At 36.2% G+C, this 25,412-nt stretch overlaps 1 protein-coding gene and 1 long non-coding RNA gene across 2 annotated transcripts; both read right to left on the bottom strand.

Annotated features, from left to right (window-relative positions):
- Window positions 1–692: 692 nt before the first annotated feature.
- On the bottom strand, window positions 693–13,393 carry LOC126818774 (helicase with zinc finger domain 2). Its single transcript, XM_050546333.2, has 8 exons — window positions 11,521–13,393; window positions 10,548–11,189; window positions 8,760–8,848; window positions 8,092–8,244; window positions 5,375–5,551; window positions 3,763–4,373; window positions 3,087–3,305; window positions 693–1,254 (listed from the first exon to the last, which is right to left on the bottom strand). The coding sequence occupies exons 1-8, from the start codon at window positions 13,299–13,301 to the stop codon at window positions 1,093–1,095; spliced, it is 3,834 nt and encodes a 1,277-aa protein (XP_050402290.1). The 5' UTR covers window positions 13,302–13,393; the 3' UTR covers window positions 693–1,092.
- A 7,177-nt stretch (window positions 13,394–20,570) lies between these two features.
- Window positions 20,571–22,318, bottom strand: LOC130012345 (uncharacterized). The gene is made up of 3 exons (XR_008787771.1): window positions 22,153–22,318; window positions 21,896–21,947; window positions 20,571–20,624 (listed from the first exon to the last, which is right to left on the bottom strand). It is a non-coding gene; the product is annotated as an uncharacterized LOC130012345 (long non-coding RNA).
- Between the last annotated feature and the right edge of the window lie 3,094 nt (window positions 22,319–25,412).

Genomic DNA, 25,412 nt, shown 5'->3' with positions numbered 1-25,412 from the left:
AACGAAAGCGCGAGTAACTCGGCCAATGACAGCGTCTGGAACATAAGCGCGTGAAAAATGTCAAACGCAGGAGTTGATGAAAGAAGCTCTGAAGAAACAGCCGATGAATATTTGAAAAATACGAGTAAAATATTAATAGGCAAGCTATCCTGCTGATGTGTCCCCCTCGCCCATGAGGTGGGGCACAATAATACGCATTATTGAAAACTGACAAACTGAATTAGGAACGGGGTAAAGTAGTTTTCACACGTTAATTTTATGACATTGAACGCACGCGGTTTGCCTCCATTTGACACTTCCGAAAGGCTGGCAATGAATGAACAGCCGATAAACTTTAAATAATTGAAGCTGGATACTGTCATCACTATGACTTTTTGGTAGCATTATATATATATATAATAATGATTTTAATAGTAAAATAATAATTATATATGCTCGTAAACTTATAACAGTGTTGATGCATCTATAACTGAATTGACTATATAGGCTAGGCCTATTTAAATATCTTACGTTACAAAGAAAACAATACTGATTATCCACCTGAGTGGCACATATTACAGGCGATTTAAGCATAATAAGTTAGTAATACTAACATAGACTGAATCAGCACTATGAGCTTTGCCTGCGCGTAACAGGTGCCCATGATGTCATCGTGGGCGACCCACCAATCACGGCAATATGGGCGCCCCACCAGTCATGCCGTTTTGCGCGCCCATTGATCAAGTCGTGGGCGCCCAACCAATCTTAATCGGCATTAAGCATTATGTGCGGCCCGACAATCATATGGTCGTTATAAGGCGCCCCCCAATCATGTCATTATAGGCGCCCCTCCGGGATAACGCACCCCACAGATCAAGCCGTTTAGGGCGCCCCGTCAATCAAGTTGTGGTGTTAATCGTGTGAGTCATTATGAAAATTGTGACTCAAGGTTAGAGTTTGGTTGGTTATCATTAAAGTCCAGATGCGCCATTTACATCAGATTTTTCACGGCTTAATCCACGTAAATATGTACTGAAATGAATTATCCTTACACAAACAATGAACGGAAGGACGAACGAACAGGTTCGACGTGGATTATCCATTATCAATTATCTATTTACCTTGACTGGCCACAACTGTGTTCACCGTTACGTCAAAGTCTAGTTCTTTTAGACGTTTCTGAAGAAGTGACATTTGTGATTTGTATTGGGTCATAATGTTGATAGATTTAGGATGGCAACCTTCCTTTCTTACCATGTGTAAAAATAAATCAATCTGCAATAAATATACTACTTTAGCTCACAATATTCTAGTTTTGTCACCTTCTTTCGCTTAGTTTGTTTTTTGTTGGGTTTTTTTTTTGTTATTTTTCCTTTTTAAATAGTATTACTAGTGAGTGATATTTATCAGTAGTTGCAGTAATCATTTTATATTTTGAAACAACCTCATTAAATGATATTACATGAATTAAACAGAAAATCTGGGTTAAGTAGTAATTAGATTAGCTTCATCTGTATAATTTGAATTTGAGAGAAATTCTCTTTCCTAATGAAATAGAAATAATATTTTAGAAGCATAAATCCACATGAAGGTTTCGGAAAGGCATCTGGAAAGATATTTGAAATGTAAGTTTATAACCCAAACATCTTTGTTCCTTTCGATATTCGCGCATATCGGACGGTAACTTCCTGAATTATGCCCCCTGATTGTACGAAAAATCGCGTTTTTAGCTTGTGGACCCAATAGAGGTCATAATTTTTATCCGATTTTAAAAACCCTATTATTATATCACCGTTACACCCTAAGGAGGGCTGAGTTCGAATTTCGTGAAAATCGGCCCAAAATTGACAGACAAAATGGCCGCCGTTCGTTCTCAAATAGCGTAAAAATACGGTATATCAAGGTTGTGGACCCTATAGAGGTCACAATTTTTATCCGATTTTGTTAAAACTTGAATTTTTTTTATTTCATTTCAGTATAGGCCTACCGTATGTTTGAATGTTTTGACAAGATTTATTTAGCCTAAATTACAATGTTTTGAGAAGGATTTGAAGCAAAATTATGACAAATTAATTAGTTTGAATATGTGTTTAGTCCTATTATAATACCATAAATCACCCAGTTTGTACACAGGAATGTATCTTTAAATAGGCATAGGTACATGTACTATTGGATTGCTATGATAATATTAAACAAAGTCTCGGATACCGTACGTCCAATTAAATGGCATGGGTGCTAAATATTTAAGAAAAGATTTATATTGACTCATCTTAAACAGGTAAACACAATATCAATATGCATTGCACATCGTCATAACATCACAACAATATTCATAAAATTTAGGTTACCGGTACAATAATTTACATACCTGTAATTAATTAAGAAATAGATAGATATGGTATATCAAGGTTGTGGACCCTCTAGAGACCACAGTTTTTATCCAATTTGGATGAAACTTTAAATATATGTTTTTATCATTAAGATCTTGGTTCCTTTTGATAATTATTAACATTAGTGTTACTTTAAATAACACACTATTTATGGATAACAATTACTGTGGTTTATTTCACTGATTATGTTCCAATTACTAAATGCCATTTAAAGAATATATTAGTGTTACTTTGATCTTATTTTTTGAAAAAATTTTCACAAGTTGATTTCCTTTATTTTGTTAATGGTAACGAACTGCTCTTTTCATTTTCTTTGTTTTATTTGTTTCGTTTGAATTTGATTTATCTGTTTAGTTTTTGATTGTTTAATTTTTGTTATTGAAGTTGATTCTTTTAAACTTCGTTTTTATTTTTGAACTCTACTTGGTGTAGGTGTTCATCAGGTAATACCTTGACTGAGTTCAATATTGAGATTAGCCGGTTGATTTGTTGGATATAAACCTTTGAATAATAGCGCCTAACAGGCAGCTGTGTTTAATTATGTTCTCCTGATTTTGATTGTTTCTGTGTGTTTGAAGTATATGTTTGTGATGTGCGCTTAGAAACACTTCACGTGTAATGAAGCGCTATATAAATCGAACAATAATAATAATAATAATAGGTATAAGATTTAGAAGATTTATAAAGAATTATGGAAATATTTATTATGTTATTCACCACTTTATTAGCTTCTGCTGTATTCGACTTGGACTTTTCATGACCTTCGTCAGTATGAACAGTTAGAGATTCTTCAACACCTTCAACATGGTAAAACATCATAAAGGTATTTTCTGGCAAAAATCGCAATGGACGGTCAATTTTCCATGATAGTGAGTCGCCCGTCACCAGTTTGCCACCATAAAACTGTGTTGATGGAAATTTACATATACTTGGATGCTGTGAACCAAAAGACAAAAATACCAGTAACTACACTCATTCAGTCATATAAAATACAAAATACTGTGGGGACAGATAGAAGTTACCTTCCGCTTCTACCGAGGATAATATCTCGGACAAGGAGCCTTATTTTAGTATATATTCGGGCCATGCACATGGGTCTTTCCAGGTTGAGAAGGTGCCAATATATCTCTACACGCCACACCAGGGTCTGAAACGACGACTGAAAGCCACAGGTGAGCTACCAGCAGCTAGAGCTCGAAGCGCGACATTCTAGGCCATCTCACCTTCGGATCGTGTTCAGAAATTTGACTTGAGGTCTGGGGAATTACTCTAGAATTTTATAAAATCAAGCCCTGGTACAAGATTTCTGATCATTCAGCTAGGGCCGACAGGGCTGCCAACAATGCAAGAACAACAAAACTGGGCATATAAATAAATATATACTAATACATACCATTCGATACTGTCTGTTAAGAAAAACAGCCCTTTCCGCATACCTTTCAAACAGAGATGTCTCCAAACCCAGTTTAGCTGCTTCAGAACATAATACAATAGGACGAAGTTGTTTGTGATCTCCTATAAGAACAACTTGTTTGGCTTTTGTTTCTATAATAGGAAGCATACTCTCTGGTTCTGTACACATACCACACTCATCAATAATACACTGAAAGATATTTGTTGCCGAGGTATACTTTTGACTTCCGGCAATAGCAGCTGTGCACAGAATGACGTCATAATTTGGAAGTTCATGTCTCTCGGCTTCATTTACAAGTTTGTTGTAACTTCGGATAATTTTAGCAGAGATACCTTGAGAATCTGGCCTTTCTCTCTCCTTTCTAAATACCTCGTCGAATTTTCGGATTTCTTTTGCATATGGCTTACCAGATTGCCTTATGACATGGTGAAGTGAAATGTCGTACATATCTTTAGGACACCGACCCTCCCGATTTACTGCTGATTTGGATATGTATTGTCCCGGTATAGGGAAATCTTCATTCTTTATCACTGATCCATATATTCTAATTATTTTCGGGCAAATTTCACCAAGTTTATTCTTTAAATTTCCTTAAACGAGAAACGGCATACGGTTAGCTTTGCAACATAATTTGAGGGGAGAAGTTTTCACATATCAATGAGTCTTGCTGGGAGATGCACTCGATTAAAATCTGTTTTCCTTTCAAACGGATGCGCAATCGGTAGATATAGATATATTCTATAGAGTAAAATATGAATACTATTCCGATAAGAGGAACACGCAAAGAAGTCTGACAGTATCGCGGTAAGGGTATAACGAAAGTCTTACGAAAGTATTCTAATATCTCTGTAAAAGATGACTGTCTTCAACACACGACATCATATCACGCGCCATTAATGATTGGCTCAATGACGCGCGCATTGTTTACATAAGACATTACTGATTCGAGCAGAATGGCGCCTTTTACTCATTTTAATACCCATTTAAACTTAAACAGGAAATAATTTTTACCTACAAATACTTTAAACGTCTTTATTTATTTTTCTAATACATAAAAAAAAATGTTTTAGAATTTAATTTGTCGAAGGAAAAAAGTTAATATTTGTGACTCATAAAGTCGCATCATGTCATCCTTATTATTGATTGTCGCAACACAAAATCAGACGAGAGAAAGTTGTCTTGTGCAGTTCCACAGTAAGTCAAATCTTCACATACTTCTGATAAAGAAGAAACATAATATCCCATGTTAAGACCAGTGTTGTTACGTAATTAAGCACATCTGAGAATAAAAACACTTTCATGATGAATGGGCTAGATAGTACGAAAATTATGATTGTTTAATTTTCTATGAAAGCGCAAAATCAATAAAAACCAATGTAAATCTGAAACAGCCAAAATCTTTTTTTAATAAAAGTACTTGTGATTGTGTATGATCGTCAACTCTATATTTATTCTGGCCAACAATACAGTTTGATACATGTAATGATCTTTTTCCATTTCTCGATTTCCCTGATGCATATCGTGGATTGCAGGTTTGTATTATATTTTCTTACTAACTAAATTAAAAATAATGACCATTCAGTACACTTACTAGCAACCACATCAACTGCTTTATTTGATGGCCCACAATAAAGAACTTGATGTTTCTGGCTCTTTTTCTCATCTTCATCAGCCTTTGATTTTTCTCCAGTTTTTTCTATTTCTCTGATGTTATTTATTTTGGCAAACAGGTATGCCAGTTTAATTCCAGTGTAGGTTTTACCGGTTCCTAAGAGAACAAACCTTGGATTACAATAAACACACTGGGAATCTTGACTAGTACTATTTAACCTAACGGACGAAAGCATACAATAAACACACTGGGAATCCATTAACAATGTAGATCCGAGGACTAGTGCTATTTAACCTAACGGAATAAAGCATACAATAAACACACTGGGAATCCATTAACAATGTAGATCCGAGGACTTGTACTATTTAACCTAACAGAATAAAGCATACAATAAACACACTGGGAATCCATTAACAATGTAGATCCGAAGACTCGTGTACTTATATAACCTAACGGACGAAAGCATACAAATTTCAATAGATTTGTTGTGCATTATATATACCAGTAATTAAAACATATCGACTTTAAAACATCTCACGCCAGTCCAGATTCTGGTTCAGCGGACATTATTCTTTTGAGAAAGATGAAGTATGCTGCAGCTTCTGTCGTACATTATACATCACAAATGTGAATTGGTATCATAAACATCTCCGCTTATGGTGCCTGCGTCGCCTTTTTTTGGATAACCTGTTCACTGGGTATTGAAGCTTTGGTTTTGGAGATTAGGAAATATGACACGCCCTTGGAAGTCCTATATTTGTTCATAATATATCTCACGTGCATTAATGGGGTCATATTATATAATACCACGTGGTTGCCTGTTTAATGAAGGATGCTAATATACATGCATTATGCCTTGTAATTGATTGTTAAATACTTATAAGGTTGTTAATGAACATAGAAACAAGAAGGGGCTTGGGGCAATGGAGGCGTACGTGACTTTGGAAGCTGATGAATACAACCTGATAATATAATTATGTAGAATAATGTGATGTTCTTGTATGTCGTAGTCGAATAGTTATTATATTATAATAAACGAGATGAAACCACAACCAGCTTTATTATTATACCCCTTTATCTTATTGGCTAACACTTTATCTGTTTGACGTTAAAGGAGCTTAATCGCTAACATTTGGGACCTAGAAATTGACATATGAATGTATATAAACTGATTTACATTCAATCGTTTCCGTTTTTACTCTAATTTCAAATCAGTTATGTTCCGTGAAATAAGCCAGCAGTCTCAATCGAATGCAAATTCCTAGCGTCTGGTTATTCCAGTCTACATACGCCGTTTGGTTTGGTGCAATATGTCTAGCCTCGTTCCACGGGTCTCTTGCTAGAACGGGGGCCGAAACGCATTATGGTACACGATTCGTGTACCAATGGTAAAATATTTATTTTGTCTTAAATATTGGATATCAGAAGCCCATCTTTTTCCGGTAAGATCACAGCATCAATGTTGTTTTAAATTGACAAATAATTCGTGTTTTCAATGTTGAAGATTTTGGATGATATTGAGTTAGAGACTTAGCTACTTTAAACCCCATTTCATTTCATTACTTTATCTGTTAAGGGAGCCACGGTAGGACGCTGGCTCGCTAACAAGGAGTCCTGTGTTCGATCCGGCCGAGAAAGTTCATCAGGATTTCCGGTGTGGTTCCCTTTGTCAGCGGTGTAGGACGGGGGGTCTGGTAATGGACAACGTATAGTCGTTCGGATGGGACGAAAAAACCGAGATTCCGTGTACACATTGGCGTGCACACAAAAGAACCCTTGACAGTTGGAATTCGAAGTAAAGAGTAGGCCGTAGCGCAGCTGTCCGAGCGAAATTTCTCTCATAGCACACTGCATGGCGTATGCCCGTCTTCACTAGCCCAGTAGGAGCAGAACAGTAACGTGATAAACCTCTTTTCATTTTATTGCATTATCTGTTAAACCGTTGGGTATGATGTTCATCGGTCTAGCTAGTCTCTAGCATTTAGACAAATACGAATATTAGTCTGGATGGGTTGTCAACATTTGAGAATAATAGGTCATTGGCTCGATTATCCGGTCATTTACATGATCATATGAACAAATTCTAACGGAGGTAAAACAAGATGTCGACGCCCATGAAATTAATTTAAAATCATCCTCAGTCTTCGACATTGCAAACATGACTTATTGGTCAATTTAAATCCACATTGATTTTGATGCTGTTAAGTTACCATGAAAAGATGGGCTTCTGATATCCTAATTTAAGAAATTTAAGACATTGAATATTTTAAAATTGTAACGCGAATCGCGTGCCAGAATGCTTTTGAGCGCCATTTGTAATGATGCGACTCGATGAACGAGGCTAACCAAATAACAGGGGAGAATACTACCTATGTAGACTGGAATAACCAGACTCCAAAGAATGCTACTCAATGAAGCGACTCGATGAACGAGGCTAAACATAATTCGTGTAGGAGAATACTACCCGTGTAGACTGGAATTACCAGACACCAAAGACTGCGTATTTCCCCGAACATAACATATTAAAAATTAATGTAAAAACCGAAACGATTGAATGTAAATCAGTTTATGTACATTCATAATCCTAGACCCAGACCCTCAGTACTTTGATGACTAGGAGGTTTTCGGTGATCAAGACTACCATTGGTCAAGCGTAAAATATACCACCACTGCTAAATTGTTTCATAAATATTTACCTGGGGGACCTTGTATCAAAGTAAACGATGACGTCAAAGCTTTGTCAATGGCCTCGTGTTGACCTACATTATTTCCTGGTAAATTGTTTCTCTTTTGTAGATCTTTTGAAATATCACGCTCCGCCATAATGCCTAGGTGATAATGATCGCCATCTACAGCAATAAAATATAAAGATGAGAAACAATAAATGCTCGAGTCTAATAGTTAATGGCAAAATTATATGGCGATAATAACTATTTCAAATCCGCCTAAGAACCGAAATATAACCAGTGGAGTTTGGCAGGAGGTCATATTCCATGGCAGTATAATCGCCTGATTGAATCTCGGTTAGCGAAAAGGTAACAATAAACGTTGATCTATTTGATGATTGTGCACGAAATAATCCATAAAGCTTGTATTTCACTGTCAGCCTTATTACACTGGGATTGTGCTTTTATTTCTAATGATACAACTGGTATTTGATAGATTGTTTAAGGGTATTTTATACCTTTTACAGTTATGATATTGGCGGCGTGAAAAAGTATACATTTCCATACACTAACTGGATGATTTCGGGAATGACACATGGTTCATCGTTTCAATAATTTGCTTGCGTGAAAGAGTCTGGAGAAAACCGGGAACCCAAGGCTATAAGGTGAGGGGGGGGGGCTATTAAGATATAACAAACCTAATCTTGGTATAGGACGATTTAAAGCAATGGCTTTAGCTAAAGGCGCATCGTTCATCTTTTCAGGTTGCAGGGCATTCTTTAATCGCCTGTAAATATGATAAATTACAAAAAAGTATAAGCTAACAGTTGTTAACTAATTACATCAAATACAACATGAAAGGATGCTTTAGATATCGGTAAAAATTTGTCTCCACCATAAAAATAGTTGTTGACTAGCACCCCGAAACCTGAGGCGTGTTTCCGGTTTTTTTTTTCAATTTAAGAGATTACTTTAAACCCCGTTGATAAAACCCACCAAACCATGATATCACTTATGACGGTTTCTATGAATTCACTCTTAATTTGAAAGGAATTGTATTTATTGAACTAATAATGATAAATCAGTAGGCGTTAATAGCCCAACAGATAGGCACGAAAAGCGTTGACATACGCCCACAAAACCAGCTATGTCCCGGGAGCCGCTTATTCGAAAGACAAACAATATCTCAGTCGTGTTTCGAAGCTTGAATAAATCGGTTGCAATCTATTGCGTTCGCAAGGTTTTCGTCAAAGCGGGGTGTGTGGGTTGGGGCTGGGGTAATAAATCTAAAACGAATAGTTACAGCACACTACGCTGAAAATCGATAGGGTTCGTCCTCCCATGACAACAACTCTTCACGCCAGATTTAAGACACACGCATTTAAGACTGTAGCCTATATCATGTTTCTGAAAATCTGAACACAAACAATCGATAAGGTTCATCATTTCATGACTCCAATGCTTTACACCAAACTTGAACAATCCGTTCAAAAATAGCCTGCATGGCGTTTACACGGATGTCAGCAAAAGCGGAAGGCTGAATATCGATAGGGTTCTTCTCCTCATGATCCCATTACCTCATACCAAAAACTATTGACTGCGTCGCGTTTCACAAAGTGGGATAACTCCGGAACGGAACGTTGCAGAAACCTTAATAGTGTTAATCCTTTCACGACCTCAATGTTTCACACCAAATTTAAAAACTATAACCCTCTATCGCATTCACGGGCTTTTCGACAAAGGGGAAGGAGGTGGGGTTAAGCCCGGAACGGAAAGTCGCGGAACGCTAAATATCGATAGGGGTCATCCTCTCATGACAACATGAGACGTGTGGGCGTTTAGAAAGTCCCTTCTTTGATGATCCAAACCATAGCAATTTTATTTTTCAAATTGAACATGTTTTGCATGCCGAAGAACTCCTCCTGTTTCAATCTAAGATTCTAGTCCAAACTCTCGATCCCTATAGCTTTAGTTTGCGGAGGATATCACACATCAACCTACTGAAGGTGACAGAACGGAAGTTTACAAGGAGGTAAATCGCTATTCTTTGGTACCTAGCAATGGACACAAATGGGTCGCAACGCATATAATAATGTAATATGAATGTATATAAACTGATTTACATTCAATCGTTTTTTGTTTTTACTGTAATTTCTAAGCATGTATGTTCGGCGAAATACGCGAAGAGTCCAAAATGAATGGCAGTCTTTGGCGTCAGGTTATTCCAATCTACACGGGTAGTATCCTCCTACATGGAATATGTAGTGGCTTCATTACAAATGACCCTCGAAAGCATTCCGACACGTGATTCGTGTGCTCATCTTTTCACGGTATGATAACATCAATGTTGATTTAAATTGGCCAATAAGTCGTGTTTCCAATGTCGAAGACTGTGTATCCTTTATACACAGCTACACATATTTGTGTCTTTTAGCATTAAACACTAGTAAAGAATTTTAATGAAAATGGGAAAAATATATATTCACCTGTCAGTTTTAGATCTTGGTAAAAGTTCAATAGTAAAACTCCGTTTGGTATCTCCGTCCATCATACACCTTGGTATTAATGTGGATGCCTTTCTGTGTAAATTAAAATGCACACAAAGCATATCATCATCACGTGATATAGATTCCATTACCCCATGAGCAACCCATGTAAACCTTCTATCACCTTCTCTTTCAGGAGCAAAGCGAATGCACATAAAATCAGATATAGGCGTCATAGTACCTTTTCTTGGTACTGCAAAATCTAAACCAAATATATTCCTATCTATGCAAAATTGTAGCCCTAACATGAAACGTCCTTTTCGTAAACCTAAAAAGTCTATTGTGACATCTTCGAGAAATATCGTCTCGTCTCCACTACTTGCACTGGTCACAGCAGCTTCCATTTCTAAAACTGCATGCCAAGCTTCAATATAATCTTGCACGCTTTGCCATGTTGCTTCTGATGTTGACTGATGGGCAAATCTGGCTAAACATGCTACAGGATTTTCTTTATGTGTCAGACAGAAGCTCAAGTTCTTTGTTAAATGAAGTAGTGATAATTTTGGTGTTGGTATACCTTTCTCGATCACAGAAGACATCTCTGCTGAAATCAATCTTCCAGGTGCAAAATTGTAACTGAATCTGGAAGAACAAGTAACACGGTGAAGCTGATGTTACCAGGCTTAATTCCAAAATAAATAGATGACACACGTTAATTACTTGCACGTGTATATTTACACAGACATACAGATGGTCACATTTCAAAATAAAATAGCAACATCAGACAATAAAGCATACCTTATTAGTCTTATTAGTCGAAAATAAGATCTAAAAATAATATTTGATTATGTTTTCAAATGGTTGGGTAAGATTCTGGAAATTTATATTAATTTGATTTCATTTGTTTAAAATACATGTATTAACTGGTGGGGGGGGATTGCTGATTTTAATTTTTTTCACAAAACAAACTAACCTGCATAAATTAAGTAAGGTAGTGTTGTTTCCTCCTTCACAGCTCACAATATCGGCAGTTCCAAATCGAACTGGTGGTCTTTGTCCATCTAATCCCATTGAATCAACTATTTCCATGGCATCTTTTCGGTGCCTTTTACGATTCTGTTGCCCTATTTCGACATTCAACGACCCAACAACATCAGAGATGAGCTTTGCCCAGGTTGAAATCTTCAAATACACGCAATTCTGGTTGGGATCTAACTCTAGCTTTTCGTAAGGCTTCAGTTTAGGGCGAACACTGACTTGAGTTCCAAGTGTGTGGTAACTTCTCTTTTTCCATGTAGTTGTTGTAATGTCCCCATTTATATACTTATCTTGCTTAACTTCGGGCTTTTCACAAACATCTAATAAATGAAATGGGACTTCTTGATTTGATAAAAATTTCCATTTAGGTATCTGAAGTTGTAAACCATCGTCATCCGTATGGCTGATGTATCCATTAAAAGGAACAGGATGCCGTCCTAGATCCATTGCTAAATCTATCTTTGATGTTTCCTTTTGGTGCTGTTTTTGCATTTTTGTACGTTCATTCAGATGGATGCAAAGTTCTTGTATCTCTTGGTTTGTGTATGGCGCACTGGTTCCGTCAAGATAGGCATGAATAAATCTCTGGACAACTAAGTCCACATAACGGCGGATGGGAGAAGTAAAATGGGTATATGGCTTCTTCTGTAATAAGAAATGATTCAAGTTTATACCTTCTTCGGCACTACAAGTGTATTGTGCTGTTTCCATTATATTCTCCCACTTCTTCCGAGCAACGAAATGTCCTGGATGCAGTTCATCCATGCATAAAAACCTCCTTGCCTTCTCAAAGTCTTTGTTTTGAATAGCATCTATGATTTGTTTCCACACATTTTTTTGAATAGTAACGTAGTTCCCGTCGAGTCCTCGAGCTGTCCCCAGTGACAAAGTGTGCTGTCCAGCAACACTTTCACATGAATTGCCTTGGAGATTTAAAATCACATTTCCAATGGTTTGATACTGGTTGAACCATTCAATTAATGATACATTGTCGGGGTTTTCCTGATAACGCACTGGTATACCACTGGGGAATTTACTGTTTAACAGTTTAGCAACAAAGAAATTGGCCATGATCATGAATTCCTCTACTAAATAGTGAGCTTCAACACAGTCTTCACCTGGCACGTGTAGCATCTTATCACATAGTCGCACTTTTCTTACTGACTTTGATAATTTATACAAATTAATAACTTGATTTTTCACGAATTCTGTTTTCTCACCTTTTCCCTGCCACTTTCCTTCTATAATTTCTTGGGCTTCTTGATAAGTTAACTGTTTTACGGAATTAACAACAGATTTCTGAATCCTGGGATCATCAAGTTCTTCACCTTCAGCATTTAAGCGAAAATAAACTGATATGGCTTGTCTGTTCTCACCTTCAATGAGGCTACATTGATTTTGACTCAGTGGTTCGGGAATCATATGAATTGTCCTCCATTTCGTTGGATAGAAACTAACAGCTCGTCTTCTCGCTTCTAGATCGATATAATAACCCTTTTTTACCCAACTAGCAACGTCTGCGATATGAATGCCAACGACGAACTCATTATCAGAAATACATTCGATATTTAGGGCATCATCCAGGTCTTTGGAACCCTTGGGGTCTATCGTGATAACCTGCTCAATACCCATCCGAGAAGTGATGGTGCCTTTTGTTAGTTTTTTAGTTTCTTCTACAACATTCTGAGGATATACAGGATCGATATTATACTGCATGTCAAGAACCTTAAGGCATGTTTCATAACTTTGACTTGTTATAACATCTAATACTACACCTTTAGGGTAGACAAATTTTGAATCCCACGCAATATAAGCTACAACAAAGAGATATTCACTTCGTTTGTCTGGTGGAAGTCTAAAATATTTTTTGAATTTTACTTTGTGGTTATCAATCTGGTACATTTCTATTCGCCAGTTTTTCATCTTTGGGAAATTCTTTGCAATCTTATTGTGAAATGTGCTTATTTTTGGAATGGTTTTACAAATAGGTCGCATAAGATGAGCTTCATGGTCGTCAACGGTGCACACAAATACCGGATTCTTTACGTTCCTGTGTCGATTTCTATCAAATATACCCACGACTTTACCATAAACACGATTTCTATTGGGATCTGTTTGGGAATTATCGTCTATGATTTCAACACAAACAACATCCTCGTGAAAAGTTTGTCCTATTTTTGATCGTCCACGAATCTCTATTTCACTGCCTGTTGGTGAATCCACTGGACGAGCGACAGCTATTTGTGCTGATTCAATATGTATAATACACTTCTTGTATTTATTCGGTTGTGTTTTAATACATTCATCTATATCTCTTGGAGACTTCATATCTGGGTAAAAGGGTTCCCATGGTGGAAGATTACCTTTCATATCATCCTTAAGGTCAATATCATACTGAAGGCAAACCGACAATTTGTCTTTTTTACCACTGTAGACAGCTTCACTTTCTTCAAACCAAGTAGTTTCTGGTGGAATCTCCGAACCTTTAATTTCCGTCGCTTCATCTTCATGTTTATCTTGATAATATGCAAAGGTGTAAGTTCTGCTTCCCAACTCATGACAAGAGCTGGGCATTGATGTAGTTACAGACTCTGGAAAGCTACAACTTGAATCCGAATCCGAGCAATCAACCCATAATTCAGACGTATCTGAAAAGAAGATTGGTGTTCAACCGAAAGCCATTATTTATGTCGATTCGTATTTAAGGATAGCTAACATTTAATATCTAAAGTAATGAATTCTAGATTTAAAAGGTCTAGCAACTTAAAGTAATAAAACAAGGTAAAAGAATAAATTATTTAAAAATATATCACGTGACGTCAGAAAATGGAATGGAATAGGGTGTAATGTCTCCTCAACAGAATATTTTTTGAGACAAACATAATAATCGTGTGCAATGTGAGGTGGTGGTGGTGGTGGTGGAGGGTGTCCCGATAGCGGCGTTGCCGCCTAGTTTCCTTCAATTTACAAAGGGCCTTGTACGTGTACACGAGTGGGTACATTTTCCATGTTACGTCCGGTACAGATATAATATGTTACATACCCGAACTTGTTGTGTGTATAGATTTAAGAATAGGAGAACCATCTCTATGCTCCGAATTCGTTGTTCCATCAATGGGTTCTGGTTCTGGATATTTATCTGCCAAACATATCAATAAACAAAATACGGGTATATAATTAGTATTACTATTTCTAAAATATTGAAAACTGATTTCGTAATAGATTTTCCCTCTACAGTTGTTAAATTTGTAATCCTTCCTCTCGCAGTTTTTAACTTTTTAAAGTGGTTACAATAAATTTAAAATCAATTTTCAAATACAACTGATTAGAACATTATTATGTTTGATTGCAGTAAGTGTGTAAGTCTGATTATGGAACATTATTGAATGCATACATTAATCTGTCGTATATGCTGATCAATGAAACGATTTTAGTATAATTTATCTCCCCAACTAAATTATTATAGGATTATAAGTGCATTGTTTAAAATTAAAAATATATAATCAGTTTGATAATTGTCATATAAATCTTTACATAATAATGAAGAATGACTATGTTATCAAAGATCCGTATAGTGCGAGCTACTGTTTAATCGTTTGGTAGAGCCGTTTGGCAGCCAATCACTAGCACTCTCTGTGGTCACATTAGATGGATTTGCGGGGATTTGCAAGATTGGTATACATGTAGATTTGTATTTGGAAATCTATGGTTCGAGATTTGTTTTTCGTTGTGTAATTATGGTGAAATGTAAATGTAATGTTTTGATTTTCTAAAAGACATTTCATCATCATATTAAAATACAATTAAGTTAAACAAAGATACAACTTACAAATCTAATGTCTGATTTGTGAAACAAATGTTGATTTTGAGATACAAATGTTAATTTTAGTATACAAGTGTCGAAATACGATAACAAATGAAGAAATAAGAATTAAGGAATATGAACAAGCCAACAGTGAAGCTGATGTCCCCCGCCGAAATCCCCAAATAAATAGATGACACATATTAATTAATCGCACATCTATTTTTTTTAAAAGTATCGAAGAATCAAACTGATTATCAACTATACACTAAGTTCCGTCACTCTCTATCACATAGAATCAAAGTTATCTTGTCCCAAAGCATCGACCAAGGAAATTGCTTATCTCTGCTTATAGCTCGATATGTTAATCATTGAACTCAGTCAAGACGAACATCTACATTAAGTTTAAACATTCTACCTCTAAATGCCTATTGCTCCTTAGCCTAAGCAGACAATTCTCATCATCGAACTTAGTCAAGGTATTGATGTAATGAAACTATAAACCAAGTTTCATCACTCTCACTTAATTAGAACTAAAGTTATCGTGTCCAAAAGCATCAACCAATCAAATTTCTTATCTCTGCTTACCCTAAGCAGAAAATGCTCATCTTCGAACTCCATCAAGGCATTGACCTAATAAACACCTACACCAAGTTTGAACATTTTAGCTCAATTAGAAGGAGAGTTATTGTGTTCCAAAGTCTCGGGCAATCAAATTGCTTATCGCTCTGCTTACCCTGAGCAGAAAATGCTCATTATCGAACTTAGTCAAGGTATTGATGTAATGAAACTATACACCAAGTTTCATCACTCTGACTTAATTATAACTAAAGTTATCGTGTCCCAAAGCATCAACCAATCAAATTGCTTATCTCTGCTTACCCTAAGCAGAAAATGCTCATCTTCGAACTCCATCAAGGCATTGACCTAATAAACACCTACAAGTTTGAATATTCTAGGTCAATTAGGAGAGTTATTGTGTCCCAAAAAGTGTGACGGACAGACAGACGGACGGACGGACAGACAGACAGACGGACGAACCCATTTTAATAGTCCCCTGCTTTCTTTAAAAGGCGGGGGACAATTAAGAACTAAGAAGTAAGGATACTGAATAAAGAGCTGTTTGGTCTTCCAAAAATAAAATAGATACCAGCTAGTTTCTCTTTTGGTAATGCGCGGTACATTTTTGAAGCGACGTTTTTTACGCAAACAAGTGGCCATGACGTTACCAATGTAAAATCCCGAGTTTCCGTTTGATTTTTAAAAATCATAGAAACTATTATGTGGTAAGGCTTCACTTTTATTTCAATGTGAATTGGTAATTATATGTTAGGGCCAGATTAATAGGAAATTAAGAGATTTATAGGCCTGTGACCTCTTTGCAATTAAATGATTGCAAAACCTGCTCAAAGGAAGTCCCTAGAACCATTCACTACCATCACAGACGTACATTCAACTAATTACTGTTATAACACATTACAAAATGCATGAAGATTCATTACAATAAAATGTCATTGTGAAAAGAATGAAATTACATAAAACGAATCAACAACTAAAAAAATGAAAGATCGGGTGTAACATTGTCAGTGAAAATTTGGATCTTTATTTTGTTATTTAATAGATATCTTTTATATATAAAAATACGTACATCGTCTTCTTTTTCTTGGCGTCTTGCCACTTTTCTTAAGCATTCGTCTTGGTCCACTGGTCTAAAGAATAATTTTCAAAACGTCATGGAAACTAATAGGTTGTGCAATATTATGGCCTAATATTGGTTTTAAGCTCGTAAACAAGTTTTATTAGATAGACAACACGGGGAGGCTACGGAAATAGATAATGCATTCATTAATTAAAAATAATTTTTCTTTTGCTTTCGTCACTTCCGTTTCTTGAAATCTGCATTACTCACCTATCGTAGGAATGATCTCTGTTTTAAAATTTTATTTGGCACGTATTTAACCACTTTTATCACATATGTGATAATGACTGACACTAATAATAAAAAATATTGTCATTTAAAGATTACGTCTTTATCCAGTCCTGGCTTTTTATCCCAATCTTATTTTCTAGCTACAAAATGGCGATAGCGTCGACATTTTTGCTACTATTTAAGCATATATCTAAATCTGGAAACTTTTTTAAAATTAACCTCCTTCTTTTAGCAGAGTTTTGCTCGAAGTATCGACGGAATTGTTGGAATTGCCCATAGAGCGATAGAGAACAAAAGACAAATCGGTCTGGCAAAACGTTAAGATTAACAGTCCAGATCTTACTGATTCCACGTAGTCAATTTCTTGTCAACGACGTTATGTCGGCGATGGTATCTGTACATTCCACATCGCTTTTAAACATGGTTAAGTTTATTAAAGCTTTCTCCAATATATTTTTATTGGTCAATATCAAAAGCGTAGTCAGACATACACGAGTCAATCGGTCATGGTTTCCTAAAACGCTTAGACTGCTCTAAGGTACTGCATACACTTTAATTTTGTAATACCTGATTTGATTTCTGAAATTCTTCAATATCACGTTTATATGTTTCATTACTGTTCAATCTTTCTTTATCTTCCAGCTCTGACTCCACTTCTCTAATCCATTTTTGAAGTCTTTTCCTTATTTCTTCACTCTGTCAGAAAGAATTATCATCGTAAAATTTCTATCAATTTCCAGATCAGTTATATAAATTATACACAAGATTATTTTACCGACAACAAATCTTACTACATACACGAGCCGCTTCATTTTGGTTATATGAAAGAGAGAGAGAGAGAGAGAGAGAGAGAGAGAGGGGGGGGATAATACATAATGACCTTTACTCATACTTGATTATTGAAATTCATCGTTAAATAATCCCCAAACAAACTGACCTTTGTAAGATCTTTAGCTTCTGTGGCTTTTTTTATTGCTTGATCCAATATATTTTTCATCTTAAAGGCGTGAGCTTGTAATTCTAAAGCCTGTACTTTCATTTCAATATCAACATCTCTCAGTGTATCATCTACAGGTGTTAAATCAATCACTGTAATAAATATTTATTAAAGTTCTTAATTCTATAACGTACGTGATGGCCGTTTCGATTATATAACAAATGCTTCAACAAAAATAAATCCATCAAAAATTGTAGACTCCATCGTGTTAACAAGGTTTTCGGAAACGGAGAGGTAACCCCGGAACCCAATGTCGCGAAAAGCTGAATGTCGATAGGGTTCATCTTACCAGTATCTCAAATGCTTCATATCAAACGTGAAAGACATCCTTTAAAAACTGTAGCCCGAACGAGTGTTCGCATTCGTTAAAAATATTAGAAATATGAAAAAAAATAAAAATACTATTATTTACCTGCTTTGCAAAGTTCTATCACATAATATGCATTATTCTGAAAGAGGAATTAAATTTGAAATTATACTACATGTATTATACTAAGCTGTACGTATGTTAGAATGCTGTTTCTTTTATTTCTTATATTGTTAGCATTTATACTAATTACAGTCCAACGACGTCTTTAGGATTTTGTGTTTCAAATGACCTAATCTGCTGTAAGTTAACTAAACGCTTATCATTTCTTTATCTGATGGACATTTTTAACGTTAGTTACGAGGTTCAGGGATGGCTAGTACGAACAAAAAAATGATACGAGGAAGGCTCACCAAGGTTAAAAGAGGAAACACCCTACAATACGTACACTACAAAGACAGCAGCTACGTTTTAATAGATTAGTAAGATTTACATGAAGAGCAGCCTAACAAATGATTTAATTCAGAACGAAATAAGAATATTTCTGAAGAAATACCGGTAACATTTTTCATCAATCAGGTAGAGCTAAGGCTTTTTATGTTACAATCTGGTAATTTTAACAGTGATGAGGTATGTGATTGTAATAAAAACATTTGCTATTTACGCACACGGCAGCTGCGAGCAGAAACTAAACTAAGTCTTCTACATATCCTTGAATGGACAACACTATTGGTATTTGCAGCAAAGAATACCAGTAATTCATTCATAACACGAGTCATGAAGAACGATGCCTGGTTGGAGTCTTCTTCATCTTTAAGATTGGATTCAGCAAAATTGGCAATCTCTTTACATAAGGCTAATACAGTTGTACCCTAAAAACATCATAAACAATGAAATTCATTATCTTTATTAAAATATCTCAAATAATATGGGTATTGTACTTAAAGAAGCTAATTCTTTAATCTTTGGCACCTAGAAAAATGGACACAAATGGGTCGAAACACATTTAAAACTTTAATATGTGTAGTTTAATGGTCGCGTGCGAGACATTAATGCCAGGAAATTGACTAAAAGTTCCAGGCCCAGTCCCTGAAATTAACAGCTTAGTTACATATTATACATTGCGCTTGATTCAATCATCGCTTCATTCTTCCACTCCTCTGTTGTCTTATACTATCTCATCACTATCATATTCACGGTTATAGTGAACCTCCTAGTTAGTAGTACCACTAGTGCGTGGGGCGACAGACTTTACTAATGTTCTGTTAACTCTTACAAATCAGGCGTAATTGACAGGTAAATCTCGAGATTCGAGATTCTGCAGTCCCACTGATTATTCCATTTCTGATTCTTTCGTTCACAAGAATTTGCTCCCTAGATTGACCGATAAAAGCCAGGATATTGACTCAAATTTCACCCGATCCGCCTATTATTAGCCTGCTAGTAGTAGAAAGTTGTTAGTCATTTTTAGATGCTCGTAGCAGCGCTAAGTCTTCAGGAGAGACACACTTCCCCGCCCCTCTTCAAGTTGTTCAGTATTATCGCCACTGCCCCTAATGTTGACAAAAAAATTAATAACAAAATCAATAACAATCATAATATATCATGAACTTTATCTCAACAGGGTTAGTGTTATTGCCAGTATTTTGTTGCCTTCATTTTGCCTACGATTGGTGAACACATTTGTCAAGTTAATAAGCTACAAATCTTGAACTGTATTACTTTGACCCACGGGCCATGACAGTCGAGGAGGCAGGACATTGACCGAGAAGAGTCTTTGGGATTCTTCAATAATGGTAGAATTTCTCTCCATTCTTTTATAGTTTTCGTGAGCGTGCTCTAAGACGTTTCGACATGTTTGTTAAACGTCACAAAAAGATAAATTAATGTTATTACCTTATTATTAGCCTCTGGAGATTGATTGATCATGCCAGAGGCACGAAAAACTATGGTGATAAATTGTATGTTTTCGAAACAATTACATTTTTCCAGAGTAACTGTCACTGAAAGAAAATTGTAACTATTACGCAATATGCTTATTAGATTGATATTCTACATAACCAGACAACTGAAATAAAACTGCTTTGAAATTGTGAAGCTAAATGGCGACAAATGGGATTTAACGTTCACTCAACACTAACTAGGTTAGGCCCAGCATGGTGCATCTTAGTTCAATAATCCACTTGCGCTTATGGGTCTTCATCGGTGTGAGGAAACGGTAGGACCCGAAGAAATACCGCGACGTAGGCAGGCGTCCACACCACTTGTCATCATTGGCGAGACTATATACTATGTAACTAATGAAGCTTAAATGTTGTTTAAACAATATAGCTCTTCTGTAATATCGGGTTCTTATAACTACTAAAAATAGGAAGTTTGCGGTGAACCGATTGAACAAGCCAACAGTGAGACTGATGCTTCCCGCCTCATTCTCAAAATAAATAGATGACACATTAATATTTTTGTAAGGTATCCAGCAATCATGCTGCTTATATAATAGCAGAAAATGATTTTGATCAAACTTCGTCAAAGTTTTGAAACTATACACCAAGTTTCGTCACTGTCCATCAATTAGTATTAATTTTACTGTGTCCAATCAAATTGCTTATCTCTGCCTAGCCTTGTCGAAAAATGTTAATCATCAAACTTAGTCAAGATGTGGCCGCATTTGTTGACACTGATCGACAGTATTTCTTTGAAAAGTTATGGACCATGTTCTGCATCCAGCCCTGTTCTGTCTGACTGACATTCTGATCGTTAAAACAATAGACGATGTGTCAAAGAAAACGGGATTTTCTACGATGTTTTTGTGGGAATTCGAGAAAGATTCAGAGACGGATGAGCACGACCAGAGACGCTACCTACCACCCCCCCCCCCCCCCCCGATCCCCCTACAATTGAGTTTATGCTAAAAGGTCCCAAAAATATTTGTCCGCCACTGCTTGTCTCGTACAAGCCTGGGATTGAAAAGATTACACTTAACCCAATGACAGATCTTATGATCTTAAGCACACAGTCTGTCGCCCAACTGTGTGGTCAGTTAGTATTGTATATTCCCAATCTCAACACTACTCGTGGTTAATTTCGTGAAATAACCTACATATCACCCCGAAGTTTTACTATTTCACAAAATCATTAAAGCAGGGAAATCACGTTTCTTCGGTACCAAAAGGTGGGCCATTAATTGGCACGCACATGTGATTTTACTGAGTTTTATAATAAACATAGTAGTCATTGGATCAACTTTTCATAAACATATTATAAACATACATACTATGAAAGAGACTTCGTAAACAGCATACAGCAGTTTCCAAACTTATAGGACTCTGAAATGTTATATAGTGATTAATAAAAAAACAGAAACAGTTGTTATATTCTGCAAAATAAAAGACAAACATTTACGTGTATCGTGGAGGACTCTACACATCGCAAAAAATAATTACATAAAATAATTTGAATCGAACTAATTTTGTTAATCTTCTAAAATGTGCGCACACTGGCTCATAAGGCATGTAAATTAATATAGCCTACCTGCAATATATCTTCAAAACTATTTATTAACCGCTGGCTAATAACCACTGGTTGATCGTCGCTCACTTCTAAATGTCGCATTAACTTCTCATCAAATTCTTTAGCTCCTTCCTCATCATATTGCTCATCAATAATTTGTTGTTCTGCTTTTTTAATAATTTGTTCAATTTCCTCGCCAAGGCATGGATACCAGTCTTCAAGCTCCATCTGTTAAATGATAAGAAGGAACATGTAACATTATAGTACAGATCGAGCTCTGTTGGTGTACCTGGTCCTAGTGGCGGCGCCATCCGTCGGTGATTGGAGGGGCAAAGCTGGGGCAAAGTCCAAGGTTAAGGGGGCAAAGGCACGAGCTTCAACTAGGGGTAGGGGGCCTCCCCCAGAAAATTTTGAAAAACAGGTTGCCGGAAATGCAGCCTGGCAGTATTTCAGGCACTGCTCAATGAGGTAAAGTGTCAAACGACGAAGCCCACTCACGAGCGTCAAAGTAGGGAGTCCTCCCCCAGAAAATTTTGAAAAATAGACTGCCGGAAATGCTGTCTTACAGTATTCTGTCAGGCACCGATCGTCCAGATAAATAGATCTGTCCAGATACCGTTCGTCGCCTGATCACTAGTTTATCTGATTAGAGAACAAAATGTCAAACGAACGGACTTGCGAACCTCAACGAATTCCCCTTGTGAGCGCCAAAGTAGCGAGTCCAAGAAAATTTTGAAAAATAAAATAGACTGTCGGAAATGCTCTACAACATGCAAGTTTATGACTGAGTGGGAATGTGGGATTTATTCACCGTAGAAGGTATTGATTACCGAAACGTATCACAAATACTTTTTTTTATTTTCTAAAATTATTGGGGGGGGGGGGCAAACAGAGGGCAGACCAGATTAATATCATCATCAACTCAATATCATCAAAAATCTTCGACATTGAAAACCCGAATTATTTGTCAATTCAAATCAACATTGGTCTTGTGATCTTTTCAAGACAAAACAAACATTTTACCATTGGTACACGAATCGTGTACCATAATGCGTTTCAGTACCATTTGGAAGACAGGGGTCTCAAAGAACAGGGCTAGACATAATCCACAAGTCATGTCAAATGGTGACGCTATATTCTTATCTGGAGAGCATGCGCAATAAATACCATCGGTGTAGACTGGAAAAAACAGACGCTAAAGATTGCCATTCACATCACACTTCTGGCGTATTTCGCCGAACATAACTGATTAGAAATTACAGTAAAAACAGAAACGATTGAATGTAAATCAGTTTATATACATTCATATTACATTATTATATTCGTTGCGATCCATTTTTGTCAATTATTAGCGATTTAGCTCCTTTAATGTACCGCACTTCACTGACGGGGCATTGAGTTGTTTTTTTTTACATGTATACAAGTAGTGCATGTACACATGTATTATTAAAAGCAGTAAAACCTAACCCCGATGTGTTTTGATTTCCACTCAGAAAGCAACCTGAGAAGTAAAGTAGAAAGAAAAGCTCCTCGCCTTAATCATCGTTCGTTGAATGCGAGTGGAAATTGGGTAGTGGTAGGCCTACGATGTTTGACGTCAGAAAAAAAAGTAGACAGAAAGAAAAACTGTGGATGATGGTGATAGCTTGAGAGAAAGTATGAAAAACAGATAAAAACGTACATAATAAAAAAAAATAGTTCATGTTTGCGTTGATAATAATGACGAAGAAAGAATTCCTACTGAGAAAATGACAGTAGCCTAATTAATAAACAAAAAGCTGATAGAGACTATCATGTGTGTGTTTGAATAGGTTGATTTCAGAAACTAACGTTGAGAAATATATTGACGTGAAAGAACTGAGAAAGGAAAGAGACAGACTTGAAGTGTGTTATAAAGAATTGGTTACCGGTCCTACTGCAAAAACTAGGCTACAGTACATTAGAAGACTTCACAGAGGCCGAAGAAAAACTAGAAGCTTACAACGCGAACTTTTCGGAATACAAAAAGATTCACGATTTTGTTTCTGGGGATTCTGATAAGTTAGACAGCCCTCCAGTTGAGACTCAAACATTTACTAATAATGGCAAAGCTAAGAATAAAACAGTAAATCCACATAAAGTTCAGAATCTTGAATCTAATACAAACGTTGAAAATAATGAAAGTTTTTATTCTTATAGTTCTAGTTCTGTTAGTCAGACATCAAAAATAAAACCAAGTACGAACAATCCAAACCATTAAACAAAATTCGAAGTCCTAAAAAAATGTGTACAAAATACACGACAAACAATGGTAACAGGTGTCCGGAAGAGTAAGCTTACCCTAGCTCAAATTCAGGTGCGTGTTCCAAATAAATTAGACTGTCTAATTAATAATTGATATAAAATTTAAGGCATAAAGAAAGGCCTGCAATAGGCAGATTTGGCTCTTGCATAATGCCTGTTCATTTGATGCAAAAGTGAAGTGGTACATAATATGTGGTGATATTTGAATTATTGTAATTTATTATATATAGCAGCATAAATACTACTCTCTGATTAGTCAGTGTACAAAATACACCTAAGATATCTATAATCTGAACACCTCTTTTCTCTAGACATAAATATTTTTAACCTGTAAAACCACTACAAATCAGGGCCCTGTTTCACGAAATTTTAACTAAAGATAAAATCCAAATTTTAGTAGAAACTTCAATTTTGATTGGCTAAGCACTAAAATCAATGTAATATTATCCAATCAAATTACTAAAATTTGGATTTTATCTTAGTTAAAACTTCGTGAAACAGGCCCCAGTTTATTTTAAAGAGGTCGGTCAATATGTATCACCATCTTCAGGGAGCAGAATAATCCTACAAAGAATTAAAAGGTAGACCAAACTCTAGGTTCTCGATGTGGGAGCCGTAGCATCACTTATAACTGTAAAAGGTTTCATGGAAAAAACGTATTTTGATGGATGGGACAGGAAGAACATAAACCATCTATTGAACCAGGACCACCTTTAACAGTTGGAGCTTGGAATGTGAGAGTGCTATATGAAAGACATGGATTGACACACAGGCCCCTGTTTATCTAAATCTTAACTAAAGATAAAATCCAATTTTAGTAGATACATGTACTTCAATTTTGATTGGCTAAGCACTAAAATCAATCTAATATTATCCAATCAAATTACTAAAATTTGGATTTTATCGTAGTTAAAATTTCGTGAAACAGGCCCCGGTTTAGCGAAGTGGTGAAATAAGATGCACAGCTTTTACATTTCAAATCGTAAGCGTGTCGAGAT

This window comes from Patella vulgata, chromosome 4, assembly GCF_932274485.2.
Source record: "Patella vulgata chromosome 4, xgPatVulg1.2, whole genome shotgun sequence".
NCBI classification, from domain to species: domain Eukaryota; kingdom Metazoa; phylum Mollusca; class Gastropoda; family Patellidae; genus Patella; species Patella vulgata.
The sequence above is the reverse complement of the archived record's forward strand: the minus strand, read 5'-3'. Positions and strand labels throughout refer to the sequence as shown.

Excerpts from the sequence above, each read along its gene's own strand:
- LOC126818774 (XM_050546333.2), bottom strand. The coding sequence starts at position 13,301 with ATGCAGTATAATATCGATCCTGTATATCCTCAGAATGTTGTAGAAGAA. Across the intron at positions 8,245-8,759 it reads TCGTCCTATACCAAGATTAG|ATGGCGATCATTATCACCTA; the intron begins GTTTGTTATATC and ends TTATTGCTGTAG. Across the intron at positions 3,306-3,762 it reads TTAACAGACAGTATCGAATG|CATCCAAGTATATGTAAATT; the intron begins GTATGTATTAGT and ends TTTGGTTCACAG.